Here is a 17,097-nt window from a genome sequence, read left to right as displayed (position 1 = left end):
TTATTTTTTGTGTTGCCATCTTCCATTTTTTCTTTCTTTCTTTCTTTCTTTTTTTTTTTTTTTTTTTTTTTTTTTAATAAGTAAATCGTACACATGCTGTTAGGCTGAGTTTTTATTTCTGTTACTAAAATTAGCGTTTCAAATTTTAGTTTTTGTAACGCGAAGCGATAAATTGGTTGTAAAAAATATCGCTCTCGGAATTTTAGTTTTGGAAGGCAGTTGATTTTTCGGTTAATACCCGCTTTGCTGTTGCAATAATACGGCATTTACATAAATAAATAGCTTAAAAAACAGCATTTATGCAGAGTTTATTTGATTTTTATTCTGAGAGCTTTCAATCGATAATGCAGTTACGGAAAAAAAAAATGCTACTGTTCTGGCTTTATAAGCTTGCAATATTTTTGTTTCTCTGTCTTATATTTTCTTATTAATACGTCTTTCACTAGAACTGTGTCTTAAGTTACTGTTAAGTATTATTTCGATTTTTAGTTTATATTATTACTATTATTGTTATTATTTTGGATTTGTAGTTGGTATGGTTATGCTATTTTACTGCAGGTTTTTGTTTATTTTATATGTAGTTTACTTAATAAATTATGCAAAAAGTAAAGCTAGTAGCTTATCTAAGTATTTTACTAAGATGTTAGAGAAAGGTATCTACAGCTGCCTTTTAGGTTCTTTACCTATGTATGCAGCTAGATAGTTATAGTTGAATTTTGACTGCTTGAATCGGGATGCTCAAGAATGCAGTCTTCTAGAAGAGAAGTTTCAATGAAGCAAATGCAAAAATAGTATTCTCTTGATCATTCCGCCCTTTTTGTAGACCTATTCATTCAAAATTTGATTCACTCAATTTGAGATGAGATACGAGAGGTAATTGTATACTTTTGAGTAATGGAAATTTGGCAGATTTTCTGCTTTTGAAGCAGCAAATGGATACCTAAAAAGATGTTTTTTGTCCCTTAAAGGGCGGAGGAGAGTATCTCACGAGTGACCTCATGTTGTCTCTGACGCCTGTTCTGGTCGAAAGCCAAATCCAGAGACTGTCCGAGACCACGGAGACCCTGATCCCGTCACTACTGGTGCAGTTTGACCCCAAACATCTAAATAACAAGAAGAGGATTAGTAAAGAATTAGAGGTATGGGATTTGATTCTCCATTCCATTGGCCTATGCCATATGGAGATTATTTCATTCGCTTTATATCATCAGCGTTGTTTCCGATGCATTCATTCTTTATAATTTATCCTTTGTTTAAATAACCTGGTTTCCAGTGCATATCTAATTTGTCTTACTCATGCTGAATGAAATTCATCAAATCAGCTATAACATATTAATTAATTAATAGTAGTGTTCGTGCTCTGAATGATAGGAAATTTCTTGATGTAAGATTTGCATGAAAACTAGCATATTGTTTTAATATGATGTGAATCTATAATTCTAAGTATCACGTATTATTAACAAAAAGTATTGCAGCTTTCTTTCTTTCTTTTTTTTTTTTTTTTTTTTTTTTTTTTTTTTTTTGCCAGACTGCGCTGTTATTCTATTGAATGTGATCTTAGTTTCATATCGGTTGCAAATTTTCTATTACCTCATAATTTTCTACGATCGTGTGTTTTTAAAGCAGATATATTTTTGTTAAAAAACTTTCCTTGAAATCAAGACTGCAGTAGTGCTTGTTCTAAGGAAAGACTTCCACATAACTTCTGTCTCATTAAATGATTCACTTCGAAGTAATGATTCAGTATGTTGCCATCACATTCTTTTTGCACGCATCACATACGTAATTAGTTAATTAGTTTTTTCCTCATAAAAAGTGATAAAATTAGTTGACTTTTGAACTCTAAAAGCATTTTGTGATAGATGATATCTGTATATTTATTATTCGTTTTCATTACTATTAGAGTTTTCGAATGTTTCATGAAATACATTCCTCTCTTGATGGTAAAATGTAGGACATAGGCTGTACTTAACGTACATAATAAAGTCTTTATGGTGAATTAAACTGTTTCATTTATAGACACCTCTTTAAAGGTTTTTAAATTAATTATATCTTTTCAAGGTGTCAGTTATAACAGGTTACAGGCGTTCACTTAAAGTTACACTGAATCTTCGTTTGGAAGGAATCCAAAGAGTGTCTGATTACTACTTAGGCCCACAAGCTTCGAGCCTAGGGCTGCAGGCTTTAGGAGGCTCTTAAATCATCTTATAGCTTTTCATAGCCTTGTTTTTTTGGGGGGGAGGGGGTCACAAAAGCGAGAAAGTGTGCATGAAAGGCTCTTGGAAAACATGAATGCTTGGGGGCCTAGATTTCCTTAATCGCGGCCTTGCGTTCAAATTTGTTGCTATTACTAATTTTAGGTGAAGTATAAAAAATAGGTAAGGGACACATTTTGGGGTAGAATCTTTCCGAACAAGTTACTTGTTAGAAGCGATTTACTCCCGTATTGTTATTTATTATTAACTTGCTTATGTTTATGTAGCTTCTCTGTATTTGTAGTATTAAACTGAACCGTGAAATGCTATAAATCTTCGGTCTCCTCAAAAGTGGGAAAATGTATTTTGTTCATTGTTTCAGAGCTTATTCACGAACATTAATTAAAACTTGAGCAGAGTGAATTAAGAATTACATCCATCGAAAGCATTTTAGTTCACAAAGATATACTGGATGAAGTATTTCATTACTGAAATTTAGGGAAACATGCAGGTGCTTCTTTTCTACGGTTTGATAAATTTATTTTTTTTCCCCCTGTTAGCATATTAACGTGATATAAGCACTGCAAATTGCATTCGCTTCTAGAAGAGAAGCGTATTACTGCTTCTGAATGCAAATCTCATTCGTATCACCTTTTTTATTTATTGACGCTTATATCTTTAAATTTGAATAATTGAATATAGCCGGACGGAAATGCATTTGAAATTTGATATCATCATTTAATGCGCTGTCCGTTACCACCCGTGTCCTTTAACGAGTTCCGAGATTAGACACTTACCCCCTCCTTTCCCCAAATCCTTTCATTCAAGACGCTCCGTTTAGACATTGAAATCTGCTCTCACAACTCACAAACAAGCAGCCATTCACAGTCGCGGAGTTCCTCTGATTAGATTGCCCTTATATTCCAATGCATTTTCTTGCGCAGGAAAATGTTTTCCGCTCCAGCGGAGTTGTGATGAGATTTGTGTTAGGAGTGTGAGAAAAGGCGGATGATAGGAATGAAAAAGGTATTTGAGGTTCATGCCCCTCCTCCCAAGAACTACTATCAATGCCGAGAGGACGACTGGAACATACCTTAAGCGTTTGTCTTCCGTTCAAGGTTGGCATTCATCGTGTCGGGTGGTTGGGACTGGTAATTGACAGTTTTATTTGGCTGCATTGTGACGCCTTCCTTCATCGCGTAAAGCAACGCACATGTTCTGGAAAGGCATCGTTGCCCATTCGATATCCTGAGACACTCCCTTCTTCTAATTCAATTCTCTCTTTGCTTTGGTCCTTCTTTTCCTTTTTTAAACCTCATCACTTACCATGCTTTTTCATCTGCTTCAAAATGTCGGTTTACTCGCCTGTGACCGCTCGCCCGAGGCGATTTCCGATCTGCTTATAATAACGGAGTACATCTCATTTACATATCGATTATGCATCTCTCCACACCCACTCTCTAACACAGATAGCCTCGCCACATCTTTAATGCTCGGCTAATGCCGGAGATATGGAAGGGGGTCGCTTGAAAAGTCTGAAAGGGTGGGATGGTTAGTTTCTTAAGTCTACGAAAGGGGGGTCAGCATTGCGTCGAAAGAAGAAAGGGAAAGAAAAAAGTAGATATGGGAAGGAAAAAAATCCTCATTTTCTTTTCAACATCGTTTTACAATAGCTGTTCCCTAACCCGTTTTTCCTCCTCCCTCCATGTAATTTCTTCTGGCTTCAGGCGACAGAAGTGGATTTGCTGCATGCTACACACGTCGCTTTAAGGACGGGGTGAGAGGGGCATTTTTTTACCTTTGTAAAGCCTACGCAGTCTAGTAGTTCAAATCTTGGCTGAGATTCGGTATCATATCCTGACATATAAGTAACAGATTCTTGCTGATGAATTTAAAATAGATTGCCTTATAGGCTTCATGACAAGTTGCACACAATGAATATAAAATACTAGCATCTGCCATCCTTGAAAGAGCGATGACGGCAAATTAATTGGGCACCATATGCCTATCTTTGACTACCTGTCTGCTATTACTTCCTCCAACTTTTTTAAATGTTTCATTTAATTTTCTTCTTCATCTTCTTTATTATGTCTGAGGTAGAACTTCTAGATTATCTAGTTTAGTTATCGTCATGAAATGACCAATTCCGTAACTGAAAAGAATGTTTGAAATAGAACAAACCAAATGGTGATTTTTACTTGTTAATCACATTCATTTAAAGACATTTTTCGTGAAGCTTAGTAATGCTGACTTTGTTATAAAGGGATTTCTAGTATTTGAGGTTATCTAAATATATTTTCATAATTATATTATTTAAGTCGTTCCCTTTTTCTAATAATGCGTCTCCAAAATTCTCGCTTGTCTTATGTATTGTATTTACATGTTCAGAAATATATTTCTAAACATAACAATGCACGTAAACCACTAGGAAACGTTCTGTTATCCAGGTTTCAATTTTTTCTTCCTAATCAAATTTTCCAAATTTCTTATTTTTGTTTCATTTTGATATTTGGCTGAATTGTCAGCATTTGTAGGCAGATGGAATTATTCTGAATGGTGATTCTGCACGATACTTCTAAATCTTGCAATAAATGCTTAAATTTTAAAATTGTCGTTTTTAAAAATTTATTCTTATTTAACCCTTTCCGGCACGCTACCTTTTAACATTGGAATTTTGATTTAAAAAAAAAAAAAAAAAAAAAAGGTAGACAGTCTAATTAGGCCTAGTACACAAGTAAAATTTTGTGAAGATAGCACTTATCTTTTAATTCTGTGGGTGTGCCCAAAGTGGGCACACTGATTGAATTGAGCTTCGAAAAGTTCTGAAACGAGCAATGTTGTCAATGAACTGACCGATGAGATGCGGAGAAACAAAGAATACAGACTCTCAGTTGTCCTAGATTATCGATGAGCCCGGTCTGAGCACACCTAGGGTTCGCCGTTTGATTTTAGGCAAGATTTCAAGGTAAAAATTTAAATCTAATAAAGAATAAGGATATTAGCATACAGCCAAAAAAATAACATAGGAATTTCTTTTCAAACAATTCCTTTTATACCCTAAAAAAATCTTCAAGATTTCTTTGAAAAATGAGGGTCTTAAAAAACTAAACATGGCTAAAATATATGGACTGGTTTGTGTTGAGCTGCCATCTACTATAAATAAAGAAGGTTCAGAGTAACCTATAAATCTTTTGTCATTCAATTTTTCTGTGCGTACAGAAGGAAATTTTTAGGTGAGTCCAAACCGGACACATTGTGCCGCAAGGGTTAAGGTGCTTGAGACCTTTGCCCCTCATTTGCAATTTTTTATCTTTTTTCTTCCCCTTAGAAATGTGGCTGTGCATAAAAAACATTCTTTAGGAAACTCCGCTGTTTGCATCGATGACAGAAAAAAACTGCTGCTTAAATTTTTGAAATTCAGATGGGCATAAAAATTAAAATCTTATACTCAGTTATCTGAAATGCCTGCAGAAATGACGATTGTTTTTATTTTTAAAATTTCAGATATTATGCTGAGAACGAGTCTTAATTTAAATGGTTTTTATTATCATGCTCGCGTAGCTTTCGGATAGATTTTAAATATAATTCTTACATTTATTTATTTTTTTAAATTCTAATTCCATAAGAGGAGAAATTAAGAATAGGAAAGCTAAATGTATTGAAACTAAATATTTATAAAGAAGTCTTAATGAAAGCAAGAATCATTTTCTCCATCTGTCCCTGTCTTTAATAATGTTTCCCATTGCTAGATGATATTAAACAATGCTATTTCAATCTTTAAATTTATTTGATTTCCAATTCATATTTAGAGAAAAATCCATAAAAGAGCTCTTTCTGTTTTACTGATACTTCTTTTCTTGCTCGTAATTTCGAAATCATAATCTGCTTTCATTATTATGACTATATTTGTTATGACCTCATATTTGTATGCTGCTCATGGTCTGCCTTTTATATCATTTATAACACTTAACAGGCGAGCGCTGTTTTTGAGTCATTAGTTGCAGCGGTAAATAGAAACAACTTATTTTATGTCTTCAGTTTATTTCAAGGGCGTTATTAAAAAGCTATTCTATTAATGAGACAGCAAACTGAGCTTTCGTTGCGTGTCCTAATGTCTCGTGCAATAACAATTTTATTACGGAAGAATCGTGGTAGAAAGAGCATAAACACGTCTTAAATTTCGTGTCCTTGCGTTGCTGGAAAAAATGCTTGGCTTTTAGTTCTCTCTCTCTTTTTTTTTTTTTTTTTTTTTTTTTTTTTCCAGGGCGGATGGGGATCATTCATTATATGTCTAATATTTATTATATATGTGTGTAAGTGTGTGCGCTCGTACTGCTGTTATATATATACTAGTGGAATTGAAATCATTATTTCTATTTCTAAATTTATAGCTGCTGCATGATATGTAAAAAATTAAGCCTTATGGGATAATCTGTTTCGGAAATAATAGTTTTATATTGAATATCTATTAAAATTGGGAGAATGAGGTGATCACTGTAAGATATGTAATCCAAGACGCCGTAGTATTCTCAATTTTATTTATGTGGTCTTGTGTATTCTCGAGACTGTTTTTTTTTTGCATAGAGATAGCTTTTGATTAAACTATTTTCTACCCGCAGCGCGTAGATTTTCGTTATATTAATATTTACATGTATTAATTATAGAGATTTTATTTTATTTTGACGTGGAATATTTTTTTTAATCAAAGCCTTATTTATACATAATCAAAATAACTTATGTTACCGCTTAATAAAACTTTTTAACTCAAAAAGCAACGTCTGTAAATAGTTTAGCAACAAAGCTTAACTTAAAAATGCTAAACTTTGTTGTTGCTTATCTCGCTTGTGTGACCTCATCAGATCACCTCCACGAATTTTATCTTGGCAAGGAGTGCAAGACTGCGTATTGCTGGCATAAGCCTTGAGAGTTATACAAGTGACAGTACGACAGTACCCCAGTTTTTAATGGAGGGGGTCCGAGGATCTTCCATTCCTCTTACCCTACCATTAAGCCGCTTGGGAGAACTTTCGACTCGCCGTATGTTTTGAGTGCCGCCATCCCGCACAGACACTATACGTATAGCAAACATTCATGCCTTCTCTGGGATTCGAACTCAGGAACTTCGGGTACAGTAGTCAGTGTGACTAACTACTATCCCGTGTGGGCGGCATGCAAAGCTTTGAAATTCAGCAAGAAATTATTTTATTCCGTTAGGATGCTTATGGTTGAATTGTAAAGAACTTATCTACCTTTAAAAAATTGGCCAATACGTATGTTTCTTTAAAAATTTTGAAAATATGTATATTCCAAAAAAATAGAAGAATTCTGGATAACATATTACTCAAATTAGTGTTATATGATCTGGATCGTATAAAAAACTAACTTTGAAGAATATTTTGCTTGACCTTGACACAGAGTTAACAGAGCTTATAATTAACCTTGATGACTTAAAACTTTTCGCGTAGATTTCAGTCTAATTCTCATTTCTCTTTGTTTACCTACATCTTAAAAAAAGTGTTTGTTAATTATTATTGTTCTTAATTCCTATTAAAAGTGAGGTATAAATAAATGCAATGATAAATATGTTTTTTAAATATATAAAAGGGTTACAAGATCAACGAGGGCAACGCAAGGCCAAAGGATAACATTCGGTATACTTATCTGTATGTTTTACTTGTTCTGGATTTTTAAACATTGAAAACACAAGTTTTGAGTTTTTCGCATTGGAAGCTGCCCAATGGACTACTTTGTACATCTGTATGAGCACTTTTATTTGGCGCATTTTCTATCAACTGTCATCTTTTAATAGCTTAATGTGGATTTTTGTCAGTCAGTACTACAACTAAATGTGCTAGAATAGATTATTCAAAAATTAAAGTCATGATGCCGAGATTTTCCCAGCCATCATTCAAACTTACTAGAGCCAATAACATCTTTAAAACGATTTCTTTTGTAATTCAACCTAGCTCCATTTAAACGCATAAATTTCGATTCATCTACGATTTGAAAAAACACTTTTGATCTTCCTTTTACAAACCTTTTAGGGGGCCCACCAGTGGCCGAGCGATAAAGTCGCTGAACACTGGTAGGTCGGTCCGAGGTTCGAATCCCGCGAACCGGGCTGGCTGCATGGGCGTTTTCGTGGTTTTCCCCATGTGTAACGTGTATGCGAGCCAGTTTCCCTTAGAAAGTCCTCCACGAAGGCATCCCTCCCCTTAGGCAGATAACCCTAGTGTGCTTTGCCATAATTAAATAAACCAAACCAAACCAAACAAACCTTTTAGGTTAAGTGGATAATTTGTTATCACAGAGCCCTTGCTAGCTATTTGCCTTCAGTAATATTATTTCGGTTGGTAAGAAGTACTGTAATGTTATTCAAAGCTATATAATCTGCTGATTTCAGTGACTTATTCTTCATAAAAATGCGTGTCGCGCAAAAGTCATTGACTGCAATATTTATTTCATTTATTTAAAATTTTAAAAGAATATGAAGTTGTTTTAAACTTGTAATCTGCTGATTTCAGTGACTTACTCGTCTTAAAAATGCGTGTTGGGCAAAGTTCATTAACTGCAGTATTTATTTTTTTTTATTTATTTAAAATTTTAAAAGAATATGAGTTTGTTTTAAACTTGTAATTTGCTGAGAATCATGAAAAGTGTATTAGAAGATTACCTAATTTCTTAAATAATCTTAGATATCTCTGTTATCGCTTGTCGCTAAAGGCTCGGATTAAAAAAAAAAAAAAAAAAAAAAATCTGTAGGTCCTAGTTCATTGATCTTGTATTTTATTCAACCTGCTGAGGGCATAAGAAGTTCAGGTATCGAGATCTTCATATCCCCTCGAGCAATAGCAGGAAAGCAGAAACAACCCTTTCCAAGAGGGGCCCATCTAAGTGAAAGGGAAAGGGGCGTTGTTCTTTCTTCTGGAGCAGATGCAAGTAGAGTGAGTTGAGGTTGTTCAACTTCTTTCTCGACCTTCCCTCTTGCTTAGTTGAATCGAAGTATGGGTTGTGTGCACTTGTCCCCTTTCCATAGCACACCTGTGGGAAGGTTGATGCCCTTCGAATAGAATTAGAAATATCGCCCCTTCCTTAATCTCGAAATTCCAACCAGACTTTGAGGAACTCTTTCACTGTGGTCTCCGAAAACGGATATTTTTATTCCGCTGAAAAGTCATGAAAATTCTTGATTTGTAAGTTAGCTCTGTGTCAAAGGTAAATATTTTTGCTTATTACTTCAGCAGTTACTGCAATTACTTTGTCAGTATTGAAATTGCCGTATGAGCTGCATCGATGTCTCAGGTGTATTGCAGTGAATGCTTCAGCTTTAGGCGTTAATCTATTGAGATTTAATACATTACCTTCTTTATATAATTAATGCCATTACCTTTGCGCATAAATACTGGAAAACAAAATTTGCATTATGAAAAACATTTGTGATTTTGCACTATTTATGATGAATTATTATTTTAATAAAATTTACATAATTTCTAAGCGAAATTTAATAATGCATCTTCTTACCCCGAACATTTTGCAACTTCAGCGGGATTCAGTACCGATTTAGTGTAGAATTTTATTTTGAGTTTCTGATGCGTCTAATTTTGCTATATATATATTAATTTTTGGTTAAACGTATATTGCAATTCATGTTACAGTTATTAAAAAGTTCATAATTTAAATTATAATTTTTAGTAATTTTGTGCTTCGTAGAATATATTAGTGTATTATGTAAGCATAAAATAGCAGTGATTTATGCATGTCCGTATTTAGATGGGAAAAAATTGAGTTTAATCTAACTTCGCAACCAATTATAACTACCTGTGAGGTAAAATTGTTCATCACTAGCTTTTGTAATTCAAAGTTTAAGTGATTTTTTTTTTTTTTTTTTTTTTTTTTTTCTCTCTTCTAGCTTTTATTTTGGCGGTAACCAGTTCTTCATTTGCATTTCTCTTTTTCCGTTTCTTGTTACTGCTCTCATTCTGAAGCCTCTTAAATGAATTCTTCATATCTGTTTAATGCGCTCATCGTTATTTGCATTCCCTTTTCTTATCGTTATTCACTTTTCACCACCCAGGCACGCAAATTAAGATAGTAGTTTACTATGCTAATTATTATTATCTCTTACAAGGTTCTGTGCTTTCCTTGTCAAGAAGAAATTTAGAATGCCATTGTTTGATGAATCTAATACCGTTATTTATAAAGAGTTCCAAAAACTAAATAAAGCTATAATTTTTCTCCTTTAATTTGTAATTTGTCTCATGCTGAACTACTTTCCTTGGTCAATATGCCTGCAATGAAGCGGTTGTTGATATGTCAGAGAGTAAACCGGTTAAACTATTAAGACTGAACATGAGAGCTCTAATATAAATATATTTTTTGGGTCTAAATTAGTCATGATAATTGTTGGTGTTTATTTGGGTAGATAAAATATTTTATTATACCAATTGCTTGTATTTATTTGGGTACATAAACTATTTTATTATACTAATTGCTTGTATTTGTTTGGGTGCATAAAACATTTTATCATATTAATTGTTGAAATTTGGTTTGGTAAAAAAAGTATTCTTTGGAAGCTCCGTTTAACTTCATGTTATCCCTAACATTTGCTTGTCACGAATGAAAGTTGTGAAGAAAGATGTTCATTAGTGCATATTACAAGTTTTTGAACTATTTTAATCTGTTTTTATTGTATCAGATCATTTGCCATGTCATCTCGTAACCATTTGTTTGTGATCTATGTGAAATGCGTGCGACTTAAAACGTCGTGCTTTACTTGTTAGGCTTTTCATAAATTACGCTTGGAAAGTTTTTGATAAGAGTTCAAAAACAATGCATTTTTTTTTTTTAAGGGGGAGCTTCAAATAAACATATAATTCTTCCTAACTTTTTATGCTTTTTCAAATTACTCATACGTTTTTTTATTATTGCAAAGCTAAAAAAAAGCTGTATAATAGGTGAAATTTAATTAACTCTAACACTCTGCGGCAAAATGTTTTTATTTATTTTTTTAAAATCAAAACACCCTTATAATTTTTTTCACTCAAATCCGCAGGATAAAAATTTCCCGTTGTTTCAGCCAAATATTGCCAAGTCCATTATTGGGTATTGCTTTTGCATCCTATTGTTTCACCTTAGTATTCAATTCCTCGAATTGTTTGGCAGTAATACAAATTGTTTTGCAGCTTGAGAATTTTCCATTTTTGTTCTTTTCGATGGAGGGCAGAGGGAGTCGTTTCTACTATTCTCTTCTGTTTACAAGAGATCGTTATTGTTGTAAATTATTGAAAAGTTTATAACATGCTCCGCCATAATCAGTGGCATTTGACCTCAGATTTTTGGAAAAGTTGTGCAACTGAACTTATAGATATGTGGCTTTCTTATTACTTTATGAATTCAAGTGTATTATTGTAAATGAAGAAGAAATTATAAAACAAAAGTATTATGAAATTCCATATTTGTTTTCACTTTGCGTTTTAAATTAGGATTGAATAGGCAAAACTTCTGTCGAAATTGCTTCTCAGAGAACAAGTGGGAAATTTTTTTAATTAATTCTGACCAAAAAATAGAAAATAGAGGCAAAGTATTTAAAAAAAAGTGCATAAGTTTAATTCTAAGAAGTGGAAAGCTTTTGTAATTTGTATTTAATACTATTATTCACTACTTTATGCAAAATTTGTTTGCTACGATTTATAGTATAGTGTACGATATAAATTAAATGTTGAACTCTATATCCGTTTCCACTTTGTGATTTATGGCTTCTTAGGGGTTTATTACTTCCGTGTTAAAATAATGAAGCGGTCTGTTATGTGAAGACCCATGTGGCTATTTAAGCATAGTATTACAAGTAATTCTGTATTCGGAATGTCACGCGATATTAAAATACAGTTTTAAGTTTGCCATTGTATGAGTTCTTGCGTATTTTGTTAGTATGCCCCTTTTTACAACTAATAGGAAACTAACATCATAAACAATTAACATCGTAAATTTCGTTATGTATCAGACGTTTGTATTTAGAAATGCATTTACTATCTGGCAACCTTCTATTCCACTTCGTAAGCAATTCTTAACTACTATATACTAACTATGAGAATATATAGTTACATACTAACTATATACTAACTATGAGAATATATACTATGAGAACTATATACTAACTATGAGAACTATATACTAACTATGAGAATATATTCTTAACTATGAGAATATATAGTTTATACAGAATATTATATCTATATTATACAGTACTATTATACGTATATTGTATGAAATTAAATTCCTTTACGGATGCAGATTTCTTAATGCTGTTCCTCCTGTTTAATTTGTAATGTCAAGATAAACTATTTTTATAATATAGTACAAATAATGACGGTTCAAAATGCTTCTATTGCATCTTAAAATCTTATCGTACAGAGCGATGTAGCAGTTAATCGAGTGGATACAGAATTTTTTCATTCAAGATTGGATACGTGGAGCGATCAGATATCCCGTTATAAAAGTAGTCTTATTATAATTCAAATATAAAAAAATTCAAATAGTATTAAAATATTGATCTGACCAAACTTTGACAGACAGGCCAACTTTAAAAGGCTGTGGGGCTGTGTGCAACTCCTGTATGCATTCTAGGGTTAATAAGACTTAGATTACATAAATTTGGGCGAAGAAGATAAGGTGAATTTTGATACACCGTATCCTAGCTTCTTCGCTTGTATTCCATAACTTAGAAATAATAATTTATGTTCATGATTTCATATACTCTAAAGGACTGCAGTAGTTTTTCTTGATTACTTAACAGATGTTTGCTGAATCAGATTGTTCCTGCAAATTTTTACAGTGCTTGCGAGTTATTGCATCTGTCTGCATGATTTGTCCTTTTCCATTCTGTATGCTGTGTCCTAAATTTTGCTGCATTATAATTTTTTATGTTAGCTTCGTATGATTTTCTCTACCAAAAATTTCAAACTGTCGCTTTAAGAAAAATCATTCACTTTCAATTTATTTAATCACTTAATATATCTTAAAACTTACCTAAAATCAATTTTATTTATTTACGTTAAGGCTTTGTTGCATTTTGAGTCACTGCATCTACAACCATGATTTTTATTTTTTGTTTCAGTATGTCATGAATATGCCAGAAGATGATCCTAGGCGCATGGATGAAATTCGAAAGTATGCAGCAATTTATGGGAGGTTTGACTGCAAGAGGAAAGCAGAGAAACCTCTAACCTTGCACGAGGTATAACATTATAATACTGTGCATGTCTTTCTGCTATTCTTATTAATACCTTTTTCCCCTTCTTTTGATAAATTTATTATACACAAATGTGTGTTTAATCTGCTTTTTCCTTCATTAAAACTCTTAACGGTTTCTCTGTGATGATGCTTCTGTTTCTATTATAAATTTCTTTTAAATATTTTAAAAAGTGGTGCATCTCCATTGCAGCCAAGATAACAGAGCAGATTTTTCTCAAATTTACTCTGTTTCCAGAAATGAGAATGTGATTTGCTGACGACCAAAGCAGAGTTGACTTGTAGAATTTTTCACATAATATAATGCTATGCTTATCTTTTAATTTGTGTTTTATCTTGAGCAAGTGATTTATTACATGTTGACAGTTAACTTTTGTGTCTCTATGGGTCTTTATACAGCTTATTCCTAATAAAGTTTTATTGAATGTTCTGAATATTAAATGCATTTACTTGAAATGAGTGTTGGATTAGAGTAAGTATGACTGCTAAGAAGGAAACTCCATAGTATTAACTCCTGAATTTAGAGGTAAGAACTATTTTTGATTACATGGGCTTAAACAGTACCAGTCATTTGTGTAGACTTCGGTTTGTATATCAGTCAAATGAATATTGTGCAGGTAAGCACATCTCATGTTTATTTCCTTTTTCTTACGATTTTTCCATGTGGACTTACAAAAGTTTGTATCAATAAAAAATGCTATATTAATAAGGTTATATTATATGTTTCTTTATATCATATAATGTATATGAAAATTCTAAATGTTTTTGTTTTCAGGGCAAAGTGTTTGATGAGTTTTAGTTTGTTTAATTTGTTGATTTTATGCTTTCACAAAAAATTATCTGTGTTGTGATTTGTGGTCAACTCAAAAGACAGCTTTTCCTCAGGTATTTCCCCAAAAGAATATTTGTAACATCAAAAGCAGAAGAATCTTCAAAGTATTTCAATAAATGGTGCACATTCATGAAATATGTAAATTTCATGTTGTGTATTCTTTGATTTCCATATTCACTAAAAATTCCCTGCACATTCACTCAAAATTCCTTTTTTCACGCTAAAAAACTTGTCCTTTTTTTTACTATTTATTTATTTTATTATTCCTTTAAATTTTGTTCTGAAAAAAATATGCTTCGTATTTTCTTTCATTCCTTCAGGCCTGCATATTATGTTTGATATGCATGGCAGATCAGTATTATAGCTGACGCTATGTGAAAATGGGTCTGTATAGCAGTGCGCACGATTTTTCTCTTGCGATCAATATCACTGGAGCGTGAAAAGAAAGAAGCCAATTGGGGGGGGGGGGAAAAAAAAAGAACATTTAAAAAAAAGTTAACGCTAACAACAGCGGGCGCAAGTTTACGGCCCATTTTTCTCACATAGCGCCATCTATTGGGAACCATGGGAAGTAAAGGAATATTTGGATAGCTTATGATTTATGCTTTCTCCTCCATTGTTTAGAACTTGATATTTCTTGTTTTATTTCTTTCATTATCTTCACTTTTGTATACCTTCTATCTCTTATAGATCATATTTATTCATCCAATTCACTGGTAATTGTTACTCAAATTTCATAAGAAATCGTCGATTTTTAAGTTACTCTACTCATTGGCTAGGAATTTATTCGCTTCGTTTTAGCTTGTGTGCATTCACTCCATTCTGTAAAACATGATTCATAGTCTGTTCTCGAATTATAAACTGTACGCTGCATTAAAACTTTTCGAACTATCTGTGATGTGAATTTGGGTCTGTAATTTAATAACTCTGCCTTAAATCAGGACTTCATTTTTATTACTTATCCTGCGATGATGTCTGATGCTTTATTTGTTTTTCTTTTCAAGTTTTTATTTCAATTCTAGCTACTGTATTCCACAAAATACTTCTGTCTTTGTAGAAGTGAGAGTAAAAGAAATTGTTTCTCAATAAGTCCAACAAATTCTAAATGTTTAAAGGGGGGGGGAATTTAATACAAAGAAATTGTGTTGAAACCATTATTTCTATTACCTGCAGAGTTTTGTAAGCTTTGGAAGAAAACGTTTTTAAAAATGATTACTTTTAATTTTCGCAGAAGTATGATATAAGTAGTGCAAAAATTTTTGAAGAATCGTAATTTTTTATTACTTCTACCACATTTTTTTTATTCTTCTTCCATATTAAAATTTAAAAAAGTGCATTGTTAAAATTTTCAATTGCAAAGAAAGGACTTTTTTTAAGAGGGCTTATATTTCATCTCTTTTTCAATTCAGTATTTTGTCTCTTTTGAAAAGAATTTTTTTTCTGGTCCTAGTAAAACTCTTAAGTTGTTAGGATAAGTGCTACTTCTTAAAGTATTTTTGAAACTATAATAAAGAGAACAATTTGGATATTGATGTGTACATTATGCTATCTATTATTTATTCCGAGTTTCAACAAATCGTTTTCTTGTTGCTTACTTTTTTACGATGTACTTTAAAAAGCACTGAGGTTAATTAATCTAAATTTTACGTTTTTTTTGTCCATTTTGTTTTTTATCAGTTTAATTAAAATTTACCGCTAGAAGCGTTTTAAATATTGGAACTTTTGTTTTATATGTACCCTTTAAATTTTTCAGGTATTGTTCATACCACCCAGTTGTGATTCATAATTTCATAACGCGGTAGAAAATCTGTAAATTGTTTTGCTAACTTAAATAACAATGATTATCTTGGATTAAAAAATGATTCGTTACCTATTACTTGTCACTTTTTTTTTTTTTCATTTGTTTCTTACGTTTGTCAATTCATAAAAAAGTTTCAGCAGCGGAATCAACATCTTGAGAGTAACATTTTGCATTTCCATTCATCAGCGACGTCGTTAGAGGACATTATACTTCTAAATCTTTTATTATTATTATTATTATTATTATTATTATTATTATTATTATTATTATTATTATTATTATTTATTTTTTGGGGGGGAAAGGACAATTCAAAATTTTGTGAAGCAAAGAGAAAAAAGTTGTATTTCAAGCTTTAAGAAGTAAATTTTAGTATGCAAGAGATGTTGCATTAACTTCTATTCTAGTATGTTTTGGAATGATACATTGTAGACCCTAGCTGAAAAGACTAAGTAACGAATTCTCGATAGGTCTTGGAAGAACAGATGACTGCAGAAGAAGGTTTAAATAACCTTTTTATTTGAACTTAAGAAAAAAATGCACTCCCTCGGTGCTCACAATCTACCACCGCTTGTGGCTAAGTAACTTAACAGAAAAATAAGAAGTAAAATCACAATAAAGTAAGCTTGGCTACACGATTGGTTTCTTATTTATGTAAACCGCTTAATCGGCTGCACACAGCAAAGCCGAAACTAGAATATCAATATAATCTAAAGAGAGTGGCTAAGCACCAACTATTCGCGTACAAAAGCTACTTCAAACCCGCGGCATAAATTCGGAACTAACTCTCCTACTCGAACTCTTAAAAGCGTTGCCTAAATACCGACTACGAACTCACTTAGATTTGCATACTACGTCATTGAAATTTACATTCTCCGGAAAATGAAATCAGAAGGGAAAGGAAAGGTTCTAAAACTAAAACTAATTGGTTAGAATAAAATAAAGTCTTTACAAACTTTTATGTATTGTATTATCCACATTATCTTTTAATCTGAACCGAGGCCCTTTCATAAGCTTTTTATGTC

At 32.4% G+C, this 17,097-nt stretch overlaps 1 protein-coding gene across 10 annotated transcripts in view; it reads left to right on the top strand.

The window, feature by feature from the left end:
* The window catches only part of LOC118183128 (uncharacterized), a 412,812-nt gene that overhangs the window by 326,093 nt on the left and 69,622 nt on the right, over nucleotides 1-17,097 (top strand). For 8 of the 10 annotated variants that reach the window (XM_085807732.1, XM_085807733.1, XM_085807731.1 and 5 more), the window contains 2 exons: nucleotides 969-1,139; nucleotides 13,309-13,428. In XM_085807732.1, the coding sequence (XP_085663858.1) occupies nucleotides 969-1,139; nucleotides 13,309-13,428 (291 nt within the window). The remainder of the gene's footprint in view (nucleotides 1-968; nucleotides 1,140-13,308; nucleotides 13,429-17,097) is intronic. The other 2 variants (XM_085807734.1, XM_035352596.2) reach the window with 1 other exon arrangement.

The sequence above is a fragment of the Stegodyphus dumicola genome, chromosome X1, assembly GCF_044657685.1.
Source record: "Stegodyphus dumicola isolate Sdum_Otavi_A_Nest chromosome X1, ASM4465768v1".
Classification (NCBI taxonomy): domain Eukaryota; kingdom Metazoa; phylum Arthropoda; class Arachnida; order Araneae; family Eresidae; genus Stegodyphus; species Stegodyphus dumicola.
This window is presented reverse-complemented; position numbering and strand designations above follow the sequence as displayed.